This window comes from Bufo bufo, chromosome 5 (genome assembly GCF_905171765.1).
Source record: "Bufo bufo chromosome 5, aBufBuf1.1, whole genome shotgun sequence".
In the NCBI taxonomy this organism is placed as follows: domain Eukaryota; kingdom Metazoa; phylum Chordata; class Amphibia; order Anura; family Bufonidae; genus Bufo; species Bufo bufo.
The window spans coordinates 8885589-8902700 of NC_053393.1; the positions used below are offsets into that span (position 1 = coordinate 8885589).

The 17112-nt window shown below is 45.2% G+C and overlaps 1 protein-coding gene across 1 annotated transcript in view; it reads right to left on the reverse strand.

Moving 5' to 3' along the window:
- The window catches only part of LOC121002846 (cytochrome P450 2C29-like), a 205873-nt gene that overhangs the window by 18395 nt on the left and 170366 nt on the right, over positions 1 to 17112 (reverse strand). Inside the window, exon 7 of the mRNA XM_040434456.1 lies at positions 1428 to 1569. Within this exon, the coding sequence (XP_040290390.1) occupies positions 1428 to 1569 (142 nt within the window). The remainder of the gene's footprint in view (positions 1 to 1427; positions 1570 to 17112) is intronic.

The following is a 17112-nucleotide window of genomic DNA, read 5'->3' on the forward strand; positions in this document are numbered from 1 at the left end:
TTTGAGGTCAGGCAGTGGCAGCTCATTAGGGACACATGTCACGCACTCTAGCCCTTCAAAGAGGCCACCAGTATTGTCAGTAGGGACAACAGAGGCATTAATGATGTCATCCGCAAGATATTTATATTGGAGCAGATGCTCACACTGGTGCAACAAGGGATGGTGGGAGAACATCTTCCTTATCTTGCTACTTTGTAGCTGTTCGGGACCTGTACTAAGTCCCATGAAGGAGGAAGTGGAGGTTGAGGAGGTACCACTGGAGGAGAAAGAGAAGCAGGAGGAGCAGGAATTGGTGGAGGACATGTCTGCTGCTGCTGATGATGACGACAATGACACTAACAATAATTGCAGCCGGAGGCAAAGTAATGACTACTGGATAGACATGATGTTAGACCCTTCCTATCAAAGCAAAGTGATGAATGTTTTCCTGATGCTGAAAGGGAGGTAATATTGCTTTTTTACTAGGATACTCTATGTTCTGTACACTTGCAGCAGCTTTTATCATGTAGACGCCTGCTGCTCATGTGCCCAACAAGGAGGCCCTTCTCTGCCCCCCTTCCTGCCAAATCATCATCATCCCTCTGCTATGACAAGTAGAAGAAGCCACTGGAGCACCAGCAGCAGCCAGTTCAATTTGATGAACATTATGGAGCAGTATTTTCAAGTGCCATGCCAGGTTGACGTCATCATATACATAAGCACCACTTGAACAACCAGCATCAGTCCTACCTGGGCTGCAATATTTCTCCAGCACACACTTGATTGGACCAGTGGCAGGAACGGATTTGCTATCAGTGTCCTGTCTTGTTCGGCCTCCAGTGTACTGTCAGAGAGGGTATTTAACTATACTCTACTTGTCCATGAGTTTCCACATCCACATAGTACTGCTGCTGCTCCCACGGCCTTTGAGACATCTACTGACCTCACAGCTATAGTCCCCCGTGATTGGCTGAAGCTGACTGCAAGGCATTATGGGCATCCTGCCAGGACAGGGTCATGTGATCCTCCTCCTTCATCTTCTTATTCTCCTTGTATTCTAATATGTAAAATGGCGGATGCCATATTGATTGATTTGTGTGGGATGAATCCCAAAAACATTGGGTTAGTTGAAAACCAAAGTTTTGGGGAATTCAGAATGAATTAGATTAATTTAGAATTGATTTGCTCACCTCTACTTTCTAATCCAATGAAGACTGCAATTTGGATTATATTCATCTAGCTATTCGGAAAAGTTCTAAAAAATACTGTCCGGAATTGAATGCAAGATCAGCAAATTCATATTCGGCTGCACTAAATTCCTCCACAGTTTTTTTTCACTGTGGCAAGTGACTCCTTAGGAAACTAGTACATTCATTAATGATATCTGTAGGACTCTCTGTTCATCTTCTCTTCTTGTGCAGTTACATCTTAGTGTCTTCAGTTCTTACCTGCTGAGAAAACCAAGAAGGCAGCCCTGGTGCGGAACTCCCCGTCTTCAGTCAAGAAATGCCCGGGGTTAAACTCTTCTGGAGTCTCCCACTGAGATGGGTCCATCAGGACGGAGGTGATGAAGGGGATCACGGTTGTTCCCTGATAACAGGAAAGCACATGTGTTATCTAAATGTATCTCAGTTATGACGATTGTAGTTTACCGATGATTTCCCTATTTTCCACCATTAGTCAAGTATTATATTATATGCAGCTAGAATACAGCTCAGCTTATATTATCCCAGTGATTAAAGGGTTACACCGTCTCAGAAAGTGACTGTCATATGGAATAAACCACCACTCACCGTACAAGATAAGTGGCCGCATTACAGGCTTAGTGCTTCAGCCCATTCAAAGTTCCTCCCTGCAGGTGATCAGGGTGACCACAGCGCACGCCATTCACTAAGGGCACTTTCACATCAAACTTTTTCTACAGACTTTAATACTTGTTTTCAGTCATGTTTTTCAGAATCTTTTGCTGCAAACATGCCACCTCAAGATGTTTGCAGAAGGTCTATAGGAAATATGAAGCACAGGCCACACAAGCATTTGTTTTACACCTGCCATTTTTATTCATTAGGTGAGTTTTTTGCTTTATTTTCAAAAATGTAGCATGCTGCAGCTCCTGAGTTTTTTTTGTCAACACATTCTGTTTAGGGGGGAAATTGCCATCAAGAAAACACTAGTGGTAAGACATATGGGGGTCATTTACTAAGATTTTTTTTTTTTTTTTTTTACCCCGGTCTTAGATTCCCCCCTATTCTTCTGTACGATTCTGCTAATTTTTGATGAGGTCCGGAACTTGTTATAAATTACGAGCATCTACGGCAGTCCGTGAGCCTGGAATAAACACGACTACAGCCCCTGTTTCCTGGCGTAAATGTTAGTAAATGTGTTGGGGACCCTGTGCTGCCCAACTGTCGAGCACAAAGTAAAACATTCTGTGCAACAAAATTTTGACACACAGCCGGTAAAAAAAGGACTTGTAACTTTTCTTAAAGACTAGAATAGTCACAAGTGACCCACACCAGGTGCAAAAAAATGACCGTAAAAATGGAAGAAAAAAACAACTGTGGGGAATCTGGTGTTTTCTTAGTGGTAAAAAAAAAACACCAGAACCAAATTCATGTGTGTAAAAGACCCTAAGGCCAGACACACACAAGTGAGATGAATGCGATAAACTCTCAGCGTGTGTCACTGTGACGTCCCGTTCTTGGCTCAGCTCCTCTGACAGGATTGCACAGCATTATACAGTACTTTAAACCTTAGAGTCCTGAAATCTATTGTATTACACGGACACAGTTAACAATAACAACACATCTCAGGCAGCCAACGACACATCTCACACAGTCAATGACATCTCAGGAAGTCAATGACACATCTCACACAGCCAACGACACATCTCACACAGCCAACGACACATCTCACACAGCCAACGACACATCTCACACAGCCAACGACACATCTCACACAGCCAACGACACATCTCACACAGCCAATGACATCTCAGGAAGCCAACGACACATCTCAGGCAGCTAACTCATTTCATGCAGCCGATGACTAGAGAAGAGCGAATCGAAGTTGACAAAGTGGAATTCGATCCGAATTTCAGGAAAAATTTGATTCGCACCTAATCCGAATTTCCTCATGCTTCTTGGTAGCGAATTGCTTTTTTTCCTAAAATGGATGCTGCATGCGTAAGGACATTGAGCAAGGAACTCTAGGAACACGGGATCAACCATAATGCCATGCATGCAGCCAGGAAGTTCAGGTAAAGATTAGTCAAGGTGCAGGGAAAGGATAGGGAGGAATTATTCCACAGCATTTATGTAGAACAGGGGTCAGTAGGGGAGGTTACAGCCTGGGTAATAGGATCAATCCTATTACACCTTGCTGCACTGACTGGGGACCCAAACTGCCATTATACAGCTCTGTAATTCCAGCAAACCATTCTTGTTATTAGGGTGCAAGTGCTGTGTGATACAGGCATTAACAGGGTTTATTACAAGGAAATATTTCTATGTCTTATTTGCCCTTGTGCGGTGCAGTTATATGTTCTAAAGCATTTTTTGGCTTGTATTAGTGGGAAAAAAGGGCTTATTAGCAGTTGTGTGAAGTGCGAAAATTACAGCCTTTTTTGTCGTGTAATAATGGCAAAAGAAAAATATATTTGCCAGTCAGCGGTGCAGTTATATGTCCTAAAGAACTTTTTGACGTGTGTTACTGGCACAAAAAAGTATTTTATGTTGTGTGGTGAAGTGAGAAAATTACAGACTTTTTTGGGGTGTTTTAATTTCCATTTTATTTATTTATTTGATCTAACAGTATGTCAGACAGAGAAGTGCCAGGCCCCGCACAGGGGAGTGGCAGAGGCCTAAATGTTTTTGGCGCAGGCAGAGGTCGCAGCAGGGTAAGGGGGCGTGGCAGCAGGAGTCGCAGCGAGAGGACTGAGCTCCAGGTGTCATCTAGCGGTCGTGTCTTGACCAGCAACCGAGCAGTTCTTGAATGGTTTACTCGATCTTCGACTTTGTCGCAAGTGACATCAGACACCCCTAGCCAAGAGTCGGTGGGTTCTTCAGACACAACCCTTAGTTGGCATTGCCCGAGAGCAGGCCCTGTGCCCTAACCTGTTCTCAATCTGCCTACGTCCTTTTCTGCTCCCTCAGCCCGAAAAGTATTGTATGCTGGGGGCTCAGCTCCACTAAACAGTGAGGACAAGCTACTAGAGGACAGTCAGCAGCTACTGGCAAGGCAAGATGTGGAGGAGACATCCGCTGCTTCCTTCACTAGGCGGGCAAGTAGTGATGAGGAGAGTGGCGTGGGAGCTGGTGTTGCGAGCGGTGTTGCGAGCTCCTGACCCAGAGACTGTTGAGGAGGACATCAGTGACGTGCAGACAGTACTAGATGATCATGATGTAGCTGATCGTACTTGGAAGCTGGGTGACAAAGGGGCTTCATCATCATCGAGAAAAGAGGGTGGCAGTTTGTCTGTGAGGCAGCGGCAGAGCCAGCAAGTCGCTAGCATGGCCGGTAGTCAGCAGGGTGGCAGCAGTGGGAGGTCGGTAGCCAAACGTGCCCAGGGTAGACCACCCGCTTCACAGGAGCCTACCTGCCTGGAAAGTAGTGGTGCATGGGTTCACGGAAGCAGTAGCGGTAGCAGTCAGTCAGTTCATAGACTTGGAGATAAAATCACCTACTCGGCGGTGTGGCACTGTTTTTTTAAGCAGCCGGAGGTGGTGAACATGGCCATATGTAGAATTGTGGGCAGACGGTGAAGCGTGGCCAGGGTGCCAATGTTGGTGCCACGGCCCTGCGTCAACATATGCAGCGTCACCATAAAGTGGCCTGGGAGAACCGTGGTAGTCAAGCCGGTCGCAGCATCCGCTGCATCACCTAGTGGCACACACCCGGTTTCAGGCAGTCAAGGCTCCACCACCTCAGCTGAAGGGAGCTGTCTGTCCTTCCCATCATATGCTGGTCCTGATGCTCCTGCTCCTCCTCCTCCTACTCCTCGTCAGTCATTCCATCAGCAATCAATCACCAAAGCGATTGCCAAGAGACAACAGTATGCGTGCACTCTTCCAACTCGCAGAAGCTGAATGTGCTCATAGACATAGAAACATAGAATGTGTCGGCAGATAAGAACCATTTGGCCCATCTAGTCTGCCCAATATACTGAATACTATGGATAGCCCCCGGCCCTATCTTATATGAAGGATGGCCTTATGCCTATCCCATGCATGCTTAAACCCCTTCACTGTATTTGCAGCTACCACTTCTGCAGGAAGGCTATTCCATGCATCCACTACTCTCTCAGTAAAGTAATACTTCCTTATATTACTTTTAAACCTTTGCTCCTCTAATTTAAAACTGTGTCCTCTTGTGGTAGTTTTTCTTCTTTTAAATATGCTCTCTTCCTTTACCGAGTTGATTCCCTTTATGTATTTAAAAGTTTCTATCATATCCCCTCTGTCTCTTCTTTCTTCCAAGCTATACATATTAAGGTCCTTTAACCTTTCCTGGTAAGTTTTATCCTGCAATCCATGTACTAGTTTAGTAGCTCTTCTCTGAACTCTCTCTAGAGTATCTATATCCTTCTGGAGATATGGCCTCCAGTACTGCGCACAATACTCCAAGTGAGGTCTCACCAGTGTTCTGTACAGCGGCATAAGCACTTCACTCTTTCTACTGCTTATACCTCTCCCTATACATCCAAGCATTCTGCTGGCATTTCGTGCTGCTCTATTACATTGTCTTCCCACCTTTAAGTCTTCTGAAATAATTACTCCTAAATCCCTTTCCTCAGATACTGAGGTCAGGACTGTGTCAAATATTCTATATTCTGCCCTTGGGTTTTTACGCCCCAGGTGCATTATCTTGCACTTATCCACATTAAATTTCAGTTTCCAGAGTTCTGACCATTCTTCTAGTTTTCCTAAATCCTTTTCCATTTGGCGTTTCCCTCCAGGAACATCAACCCTGTTACATATCTTTGTGTCATCAGCAAAAAGACAAACCTTACCAGCGAGGCCTTTTGCAATATCACTTATGAAGATATTAAACAAAATCGGTCCCAGTACAGATCCCTGTGGAACCCCACTGGTAACATTACCTTGTTTTGAATGTTCTCCATTGACTACAACCCTCTGTTGTCTGTCACTCAGCCACTGCCTAATCCACTCAACAATATGGGAGTCCATGCTCAATGACTGCAGTTTATTGATAAGTCTTCTATGTGGGACAGTGTCAAAAGCCTTACTAAAATCTAGATATGCGATGTCTACTGCACCTCCACCGTCTATTATTTTATTCACCCAGTCAAAAAAATCTATAAGATTTGTTTGACATGATCTCCCTGAAGTAAACCCATGTTGTTTTTCATCTTGCAATCCATGGGATTTTAGATGTTCCACAATCCTATCCTTTAATAGGGTTTCCATTAATTTGCCTACTATTGATGTCAGACTCACTGGTCTATAGTTGCTCGATTCCTCCCTACTACCTTTCTTGTGAATGGGCACGACATTTGCCAATTTCCAAGCTTCCGGGACGACTCCTGTTACTAATGATTGGTTAAATAAATCTGTTAACGGTTTTGCCAGCTCACCACTAAGCTCTTTTAATAATTTTGGGTGTATCTCATCAGGCCCCTGTGACTTATCTGTCTTCACCTTAGACAGCAAACTTAGAACATCTTCCTCTGTAAAGATACATGCATCAAACGATTTAATAGTCATTCTTTCTAGTGGAGGTCCTTCTCCTTTTTCTTTTGTAAAAACTGAACAGAAGTATTCATTAAGGCAGTCGGCTAGCCCTTTATTCTCTTCTACATACCTTCCGTCCTTTGTTTTTAATTTAGTTATTCCTTGTTTTAATTTCCTTTTTTCATTTATATATCTGAAGAATGTCTTATCCCCTTTTTTCATAGACTGAGCTAGTTTTTCTTCTGCCTGCGCTTTAGAAGTTCTTATAACTTGCTTGGCCTCTCTCTGCCTAATCTTGTAGATTTCCTTATCTTCATTGCTCTGGGTTTTTTTATAATTACAAAATGCTAGCTTTTTATTTTTAATGATTTGGGCCACTTCTGCTGAGTACCACATTGGTCTCCTCCTTTTTTTGCTTTTACTGACAAGTCTAATGCAATTTTCTGTTGCCTTCAATAATGCACCTTTTAAGTAGTCCCATTTCTCCTGGACTCCATGTAATCCGTTCCAGTCTGATAAGGACTCATTTATGACTAATTTCATTTTTGAAAAGTCTGTTTTTCTAAAATCTAAAACTTTTGTTTTTGTGTGGTGGGACTCTTTCACAGTTCTTATATTAAACCACACTGACTGGTGATCACTAGATCCCAAGGTTTCGCCTACAATGACATCATATACCGAATCCCCGTTTGTGAATACCAAATCCAAAATGGCCTCCCTCCGGGTTGGCTCCTCAACCACTTGTTGTAGAGATAACCCCAGTAGGGAATTTAGAATATCTGTACTCCTGGTAGAACTTGCTATTTTGGTTTTCCAGTTTATATCTGGAAGATTGAAATCTCCCATAATGATAACTTCTCCTTTCATTGTCATTTTAGCTATTTCTTCAACTAGTAGATCATCTAGTTCTTTAACTTGACCAGGTGGTCTATATATCACACCTACACGAGTTACTGCATGGTTAGCAAACTGCAACGTAACCCGAACTGACTCTATGTTGGCCTCACCAACTTGTATTAGGTTAGATTTAATGCTATCTTTCACATACAGGGCCACTCCTCCTCCTTTCTTGCCTTCTCTGTCTCTTCTGTATAAAGAGTACCCTGGTATGGTTATGTCCCAGTCATTTCTTTCATTAAACCATGTCTCCGTAACAGCCACTAAATCTACATTCTCAGATGCCATTATTGACCCAAGTTCATTGATTTTTTTACCTAAACTGCGAGCATTTGTAGACAGGACTCTGAGCTTATCATTTCTTAACCTCAGTGTTTCTGGCCTGTTCTGGCATTGTTTCGGGGGGCAATTGGACTCTTTTATTTTCACTCTTTTGCCCCCCCTTCCTAGTTTAAATACTCTTTCGCAAATTCTTGGAGTTGTTCACTAAGTACATTTGTTCCTTTGAGAGAAAGATGCAAACCATCTTTTTTGTACAGTTCCTTTCTATTCCAAGTAGAGCTATCATGAGAAACAAAGCCAAATCCTTGCTCTTGACACCATTTACCAAGCCATATGTTGAACTCCTTTATGCGCCTCTGCCTATCATTCTGAACATTATGCACAGGCAGAACTTCAGAAAATGAAATGGTGGATGCAAAATCCTGTACGTCATTACCAAGTGTGATAAAAGATTTTTTCACCTCTGACACTTCATTGCAAGCCAGGTCATTTGTCCCTAGATGGACAAGAACATCCACGTCCCCTTCCTGCTTTGCTTGCTTAACAATATTAATAATACGTCTTCTATCTCTTCTAGCAGTAGCCCCAGGGAGACATCTCACAAAACCATTTTCTTTAAGCTCCACACTTCTTATGATTGAATCACCCAGCAACAGCTGCATCCTTTGAGACTTCACTTTATCTTTTTTGTTGCATACATTAGACATAGGAGTCGATGGTTTCTCACCCTCTGTGCTTGAGTCCATATCCATGTTGTCCTTACATTCTGAGAGTGCTGCAAATGAATTATGGAGAACCACCGACTGTGGGACATGTCTTCTATCCACCACTCTAAGACTTCCAGAACCTACATTAACCCATCTGCCATTTCTGGGGGTCCTCTGTGGCAGTGGCATTGCAGCAGTCCTAGCTGGAGTTTGTTTAACAGATAATTTAAATATTTCAGCTTTCAAAAATGCAATTTCCTGCTGCAGTAAGGAGAACTGTCTACAGATCTGACAGCATCCGAATCTCCAAAGAGTGGAACATGAAATAAATGCACAACAATTCCTGCACTGAACCAAGTCTGCCATTTTAAAGAGGAGAAAAAAATAAAAAAATAAATTTGTAACTTTAAATCAAACAAATCTTACCTTTTTTTTTTTGTATTGTTTCCACCTTCCAGCCTACCTCCTGACTATCTCCTGCAATATCTCTTTACTAGTACTTAATGTAGTACTTGAAGCTAGTACTTTCAGCTAATGAATTAGGCCAGCTAATGAGTCTGTCTCTATATATACACACACTCCTTCCCAAACTCCTCCCCCAGCAACAAATGTAACACCTTAGTGAGCTAGGCTCATCAGCAAACGCACAATAGCAAACAGCTGACCGAATTCCTTACCTCTTCTCAAGCAATGATCAGCAAATGCTCCTGTTCAAGTTGCTGGTGCTGCAGTCCCTCCCTTTCCAAGTGGTGGACTCAGCACCTTTCAGAGAACTGATGACTTGTGCCGAGCCGAAGTGGAGAGTCCCAAGCTGTCATTTCTTTGCCAAAAAGGCAGTACCAGCCCTGCACACACATGTAGAACAGAAGGTGTGCCAGTCAAGGTTCCACCACCTCAGCCGAAGGGAGCTGTCTGTCCTTCCCATTATCTACCGGTTCTGATGCTCCTGCTTCTCTTCCTCCTAGTCACTCATTCTGTCAGTAACCTATCACCGAAGCGATTCCCAAGAGACAACAGTATGCGTGCACTCATCCAACAGCTGAGAGGCAGAACATGCTCCTGTCAAAGTTGCTGGTGCTGCAGTCCCTCCCTTTCCAAGTGGTGGACTCTGCGCCTTTCAGAGGACTGATGGCTTGTGCCGAGCCAGGGTGGAGAGTCCCAAGCCGTCACACCCTGCACACACATCTAGAACAGAAGGTGGACCAGACCATGAGCAAGTCGGTGTCTGCCAAAGTGCATGGCAGGGCCGATGTGTGACGCTGTAATTACGGTCAGGAACAATACATGTCCTTTACGGCCCACTGGGTGAATGTGGTTCCTGCACAGCCACACCAGCAACTTGGCTAGGTGACGTTGCTTCCACCTCCACGTTCTGACTACATTGGTCCTGCGACAATGTCCGCCTCTGCCTCCTCATCCTCCACCGTGTGCTCAGCCTCCACTGCAGAGACAATTCACAGTGCCCCTCCATCATACCACATGTGCAGGGCATGGTGGTGTCGCACTGTTCTGCACCTCGTTTGCCTGGGCAAACGGAGTGACACAGGGGAGGAACTGCTCCGTGTCCTTCATCAAGAAATCAAACCCTGGCTTTCTCCTCGACAACTGAAAATCGGAACCATGGTGTCCGACAATGGTAGGAACATGGTGTCGGCACTACGTCAAGGAGGGCTGAGCCATGCGCCCTGCATGGCACACGTGTTCAATCTGGTTGACAAGCGTTTTATGAAGTCTTCCACCCATCTGCAAGACATTCTAAAAATGGCCAGAAACCTTTGCATGCAATTCAGCCACTCGTACACCGCCAAGCACACCCTTCTTGAGCTGCAGCATCAGAACAGCATCCCCCAACATAGTCTGATATGCAACGTTTCCACCCATTGGAATTCCACCCTCCATATGTTGGACCGTACGAACAGAGAAAGGCTATAAATTATTTCTTGATGATCCAAGCGAACAGGAGAACTCCCCTGTGTAATTTCGATTTCAGCCAGTGGCAGCTCATGCTTGACACCTGGCGTTTGCTCAGGCCCTTTGAGGAGGCCTCATTATTTGTCAATCGCCAGGACTACGGGATGAACAATGTCATTCCACTGCTTCATGTCCTGGAACAGATGCTGGTAAATCTGGCTGGTCCGGGGACTGGAGAAGTGGCACCTAGATCTCACGGCCACATGAGCCCTGTGGGGGCTGAACTGGAGGAGGAGGAGATTGGAGCACAAGCAGTGTGTAGTGAAATCGGTGATTTCTCTACAAAGCTGACAGGAGAGGAGGAGCAGGCCCAGCCAGAGGAGCTACAGGGCGATGAGGAAGGCGAGGCAGAGGACCCAGACACATTGTGGCAGTATGCAGTGGAGATGGAGGCAGGGAGTTCCTCCGAGTCACTTGCACAAATAGCCCAATGCATGCTCACTTGTTTGCGTACTGACAGCCGAATTGTCACCATTCAGTAGAGGGATGACTTCTGGCTCTCTACCTTGTCGGACCCTCGCTACCAGTCCAAAATGGGTGCCTTTTGTACACCCGCTGAGAGGGAGGACAAACTGAACTACTATAGGGACATCCTATGTAGTGAGTTGGCCGCTGCCTATCTGCGCCATCATCCATTATCTCGCAGGTCTAACCGGGGGGGTAGGATCAGTTCCAGCTCCATCAGCAGCAACTTGAGTCTAGAGTTGCTGATGAGCAGCTGTCATGGTAAGTGGGGAAAGGAAGAACACCAAATAAACAAACTACAACAGTAACACACACTAGGCCCCAAAGCTAGTGAGGAGGGGGAAGGTAACCTCCTAGTTATCCCTGAGCCTCTCCCTGACTGCTAACAGTATAAGCAAATCCTATTGGTGGAAGAACTCATACACCGGAACCTAAGACCTGCTAAAACTGTCACAAACCCTAAATTAGGGAGCGGGGGATGAGACTGCTAGGACCTTCCACCGTAAAGGGATCAGCGTTTCCCTGAGAAATAGACACAACACACACACAAAGTAGAAAAATAAGGACTTAGCTTGAGATGAGTAAGAAGTAAGATAACCTCTAACAAGCAGCTTAGAACTCCAGAAGGAAATAACAACCGCAAGGTCTGCAGTGAGAGGTGGGCTATTATAGAGCCACTAAACAGCAAATAAGCAGAACCTGTGGAGAGGTGAGATCCTGCCCACAACAACAGACAGCAAGGAAAAACAGAAAGATCTGTCAGATAGACTCACGTGCTGCAAGTCTATCTGATCTTCTCAGACCTCTCACAGGGCAGGCAGTGCCAGTACCCCCCCTTCTTCGGGTGACCTCAGGGCACCCAGGACCGACCTTATTTGGGTGTGCCCTGTGAAAGGCCTTCAGAAGGCGACTAGCACTGACATCAGTCGACGGAACCGACATTCTTTCTTCTGGACCGTAACCCTTCCAATGTACAAGGTACTGAAGGGAACCACGAAGAATACGCGAGTTAATTATTCTGGAGATCTGAAACTACAAATTACCATCTATCATGACAGGAGGAGATGGCAAGGGAGATGGTTCAGCAGGTTCCACATAGTTCTTCAACAAAGATTTGTGAAACACATTATGCATCTTCCAAGCCTGCTGAAGTTCAAGACGAAACGCAACTGGATTAATAATGGCAAAGATCTTGTAAGGACCAATAAATCTTGGGCCCAACTTCCAAGGGGCTCCTTCAACTTAATGTTCTTAGAGGGCAACCACACCAAATCACCCAAATATAGATCCAGACCAGTCATACGTCTCTTGTCAGCCATACTTTATATCTTTCGCAAATTTTTTTCAAATTGATTTGAATCTTCCGCCAGATAGATGACAATGATTAAGATAATTTCTCCTCTTCAGGTATACCAGAGGACTCAGTCCTAGTGATGAGCGGCAGGGGCAATATTCAAATTCGCGATATTTCACGAATATTGGGCGAATATTCGCCATATATTCGCAAATTCATGATCTCCAGGCATTATTTTCTTGATTGAGAAAATTTGCATAAAATTCGCCTAAAACATGCGCATAAAAATTTGCATGAACTGGTATTTTACAAAAAATCAAATATTCGCAATTTCGAATATATTTTGCGATAATCTAAATATTCGCGAATTCTCAAAGTGCCGATATTCGCGATTGAAATTCGCAATTCGAATATTTGTGATCAACACTACTCAGTCCCAGAAAAAGTACCAAACTGAGGGTGAAACCCATATGCACCAAAAAATTGTGACTTATCAGTGGACTTCTGTCTACGGTTATTCAAGGCAAACTCAGCCAAAGACAAAAATGAAGACCACTCTTCCTGATTCTCAGAGACAAAACACCTCAAATAAGTGTCATGCCCCACTCTGACGATGTGCGGAGGTCAGCCAGGATTGCAGCACAAGTCTAGTATTTGTTTTGATGCTGTGCTGGATCCGCCTCGCATCAGGTGCACTGGGTGGAGTCATTAGTTTAAATGGTCTCCAGCTAAAGTGCTCTGAGCGGATTATACTGTTCATTAGTGTCTGGGAAGTTTGGAAGGAAGGTTGGCTGTTTGTTCCTGCTCACAGCAGATAAGTGTCTTTTCTTGTTTGGTTGTTTATGTCATCTTACCCATCCAGGTTCTGTGCGAGCTGGCTGCTCCTTTCTCCCCACTTCACCATCTCAGGGAGTTCAGGGTTCTGTTAGTTTAGGCTGGTGGACACAGCAAATCTACCATCAAGGTTTGTCTGTGGGCTGAGCATTGCAGGGAAAGAGGTCAGGGATAAATTAGGAGGTGACCCTTCCCCTGTCTCTCATCCAGAGCCTGGTTGGTGTGTTGTCTGTTTAACTGTGCACGTCCGCCGTGACATTATAATCCGCCATACTGTGACTGCCATTGCTCAGCGTTTATGTGATGGCGTCAATTGATGCACTGGTTGACCGCATGCAGGGTTTGTCCCTGGAGGTTGCGGATCTACGTAGTACGGTCACACAGTGTCAGAGGGTGTTGGCTTCAGGTGCAGGTCAAATTGTTGGGGAGCCTAAAGTCGCTCTTCCGGAGAAATTTGCAGGGGGTACTGATGATTTTTTCAGTTTCAAGGAATCATGTAAGTTGTACTTTCGATTGTGCCCATTTTCATCAGGTAATGAGGATCAGAGGGTGGGTATCGTCATGTCTTTGCTGAAAGGGGACGCGCAATCCTGGGGTTTTTCCCTGCCGCCCGGTTCTCTGGCTCTCCGGTCGGTGGAGGAATTTTTTAAAGCCCTGGGATTGATTTACGATGACCCAGATCGAGTTTCGATGGCAGAGTCAAAATTACGTAACTTACTACAGGGTAAACATACTGCTGAGGTTTACTGCACAGAGTTTAGGAGGTGGGCTACTGAGTCAGGGTGGAACGACCCCGCGTTACGTAGCCAGTTTTGTCAGGGGTTATCTGAAAGGTTGAAGGATGCTCTGGCTTTTCATGAATACCCAGATACTTTGGAAAATGCAATGTCTTTGGCGATACGTTTGGATAGACGTATCAGAGAGAGGTGTATGGGTCCCTCTGTGCAGGGGATTCCTCCCGCGTGTGGTTTTGTTTCACCAGCTGCCATGGGAGATATTGCTTGTTATTCTGTTGTAGGAGAGGAACCCATGCAGTTAGGTCAGATATCTTTCCATTCGGATAGTAGAGACTTTCGTAAAGCGCACAATTTATGTTTCTTTTGTGGAAAGAGGGGTCATTTTGTTTTTTCTTGTCCGTATGTTGAATCACAGGGGAAAGTGATAAAGAAAAAAGAAAAAGAAAAAAAAACTTCCCTCACACTTGGTAGTATGAATGGTGTGGTAGAGCAGACTGATATGCAAGTTCCCTGCAGTTCCCGTTTTCTCCTTTCAGCTATGGTGGCGCTAGAGTCTTGAAATGTGTTTGTTGATGTTTTTCTTGATTGTGGTGCTGTGGTAAATTTAATTGACTTTCTGTTTCTTGAGGGTTTGGGACAAAGTATTTGCACGTTAGAGAACGAGATTCGTGTTTTTGCCATTGATTCTTCCCCTCTTTCTCAAGGGAGCCTTACTCACGTTGTTCATGATATTCATTTAAGGGTGGGTGATTCACATGCTGAGATTATTTCCTGTTTCGTCATGAAGGATTTGCCAGCTCCAATAGTTTTGGGGTTGCCATGGTTGTCTAAACATAACCCAATTATAGACTGGCAGGCGAGACAAATCATTGGTTGGAGCAAGTTTTTATTGTCTTGTCACATCTATTTCTGAAGTGTCCGTTACGGCCTTGCCTCAGTATCTCTCAGATTTTTCGGACGTGTTTGCGGAGGGTGGGGCTCAGGAATTGTCCCCTCATCGTGACTATGATTGTCCTGTGAATCTCATTCCGGGGCTAAGTTGCCCAAGTCTCGGCTCTACAACCTCTCTCAACCCGAGAGAGAGGTCATGCGAAAGTATGTCGCCGAGAGTTTGGCAAAGGGTCATATTAGACCATCTAAGTCTCCAGTGGCTGTAGGTTTGTTCTTCGTGAAGAAGAAAGATGGATAACTGAGATTGTGTTTGGATTTCCGGGAGCTGAATCGTATTACAGTCCGGGATCCATATCCCCTGCCTTTGATCTCTGATCTTTTTGATCAGATTGTTGGAGCCAAGGTGTTCTCCAAGTTGGATTTGAGAGGAGCATACAATCTGATCAGGATCAAGGAGGGGGATGAGTGGAAAACGGCCTTCAATACGCACAAGGGTCATTTTGAGAACCTGGTAATGCCTTTTGGGTTGACGAATGCGCCAGCGGTATTTCAGCGATTCGTCAATGATATTTTTCATCATTTGGTGGGGAGGTTCGTAGTAGTCTACCTTGATGACATTTTAATTTATTCTCCTGATCTGAAGACCCATCAGGATCATGTGAGACAGGTTTTGACGATCCTGCGGGAGAATAAGTTATGCGCCAAATTGGAGAAATGTTTGTTTGCGGTGCAAGAGCTTCTATTTTTGGGATACATGCTTTCTGATTCTGGATTTCGTATGGACCCCGAAAAGGTCCGGGCGGTTCTGGAGTGGGATCGACCGGAGAATCAGAAAGCTTTGATGCGATTTTTGGGGTTTAGGAATTATTATAGAAAATGTATTTTGAATTATTCCACGCTAGTCAAACCTCTTATTGATATGACCAAGAAGGGCGCTGATGTCTCTGTCTGGTCGGATGAGGCATTGCAGGCCTTTTCGACTATTAAGGAGCGTTTTGCGTCTGCTCCCATTCTGGTGCAGCCGAATGTATCTCAGCCATTCGTGGTCAAGGTTGATGCATCAGAGGTGGGGGTTGGGGCGGTGCTTTCGCAGGGTCCTTCTCCTGGCAAGTGGGTCCCGTGTGCTCCAGGAAGCTCTCGGTCGCCGAGAGGAATTATGATGTTGGAGATAGGGAGTTGTTGGCGATCAAGTTGGCCTTTGAAGAATGGCGTCACTGGTTAGAGGGGGCTTCTCACCCCATTACTGTGTATACATACCATGAGAATTTGGCTTACCTGCAATCTGGCAAGCGTCTGAACCCTAGACAGGCCAGATGGTCCTTGTTTTTTACCAGGTTCAATTTCGTGGTTACCTTTCGCCCAGGGGTCAAGAACGTCAAGGCAGATGCCTTGTCTCGCAGCTTCCCTGGGGGAGGTGATTCAGAAGATCCAGCGCCGATTTTGGCGGATGGAGTGGTGGTCTCCGCTCTGTAACCTGAATTGGAGATGGAGGTGTTGGGAGCTCAGGAGGGGGCTCCTGGTTCGTGTCTCCCAGGGAGGTTGTTTGTTCCTGAGGGCCTACGATACAAGCTGTTCAAGGAACATCACAATACTGTTCTCGCTGGACATCCTGGTGGTAAGTCCACCTGTGATCTGGTGTCCCGGAGGTTCTGGTGGCCAGGTTTGCGTAAGAGTATTGAGAATTACGTGGCAGCTTGTGAAACCTGCGCTCGGTCTAAGGTTGCTCATACTCGACCGCCTGGTTCACTTCTTCCATTGTCTATTCCATCTCGTCCTTGGACACATTTGTACATGGAATTTATTACGGACCTACAGAGTTCCTCCGGGAGAACAGCGATTTTGGTGGTAGTCGATCGTTTCAGTGAAATGGCTCACTTCATACCACTAACAAGTCTGCCTAACGCTAAGACTCTGGCGCAGATTTTTGTGGATAATATTGTTAAATTGCACGGTATTTCTTCGGATATTGTCTCTGATAGGGGCACGCAGTTTGTCTCCAGGTTTTGGAGGGCGTTCTGCTCTCGACTTGGCATTCAACTTTCTTTCTCGTCGGCTTTTTATCCACAGTCGAATGGTCAGACGGAGCGTACCAATCAAAACCTGGAGACCTACTTGAGGTGCTTTGTGGCTGAGAATCAGGAGAACTGGTCCTCATTCTTGCCCTTAGCAGAATTTGCATTGAATAACCGTAGGCAGGAGTCCACGGGTAAGTCGCCATTTTTTGGCGCATACGGTTTCCATCCTCAGTTTGGTACCTTTTCTGGGTCTGGTTCCTCCGGGATGCCAGAGGAGGAGAGATTCTCTTCTGCCTTATCCTCTATCTGGCGGGGGATTCAAGGGAATTTGGAGAGGATGGGTGAGAG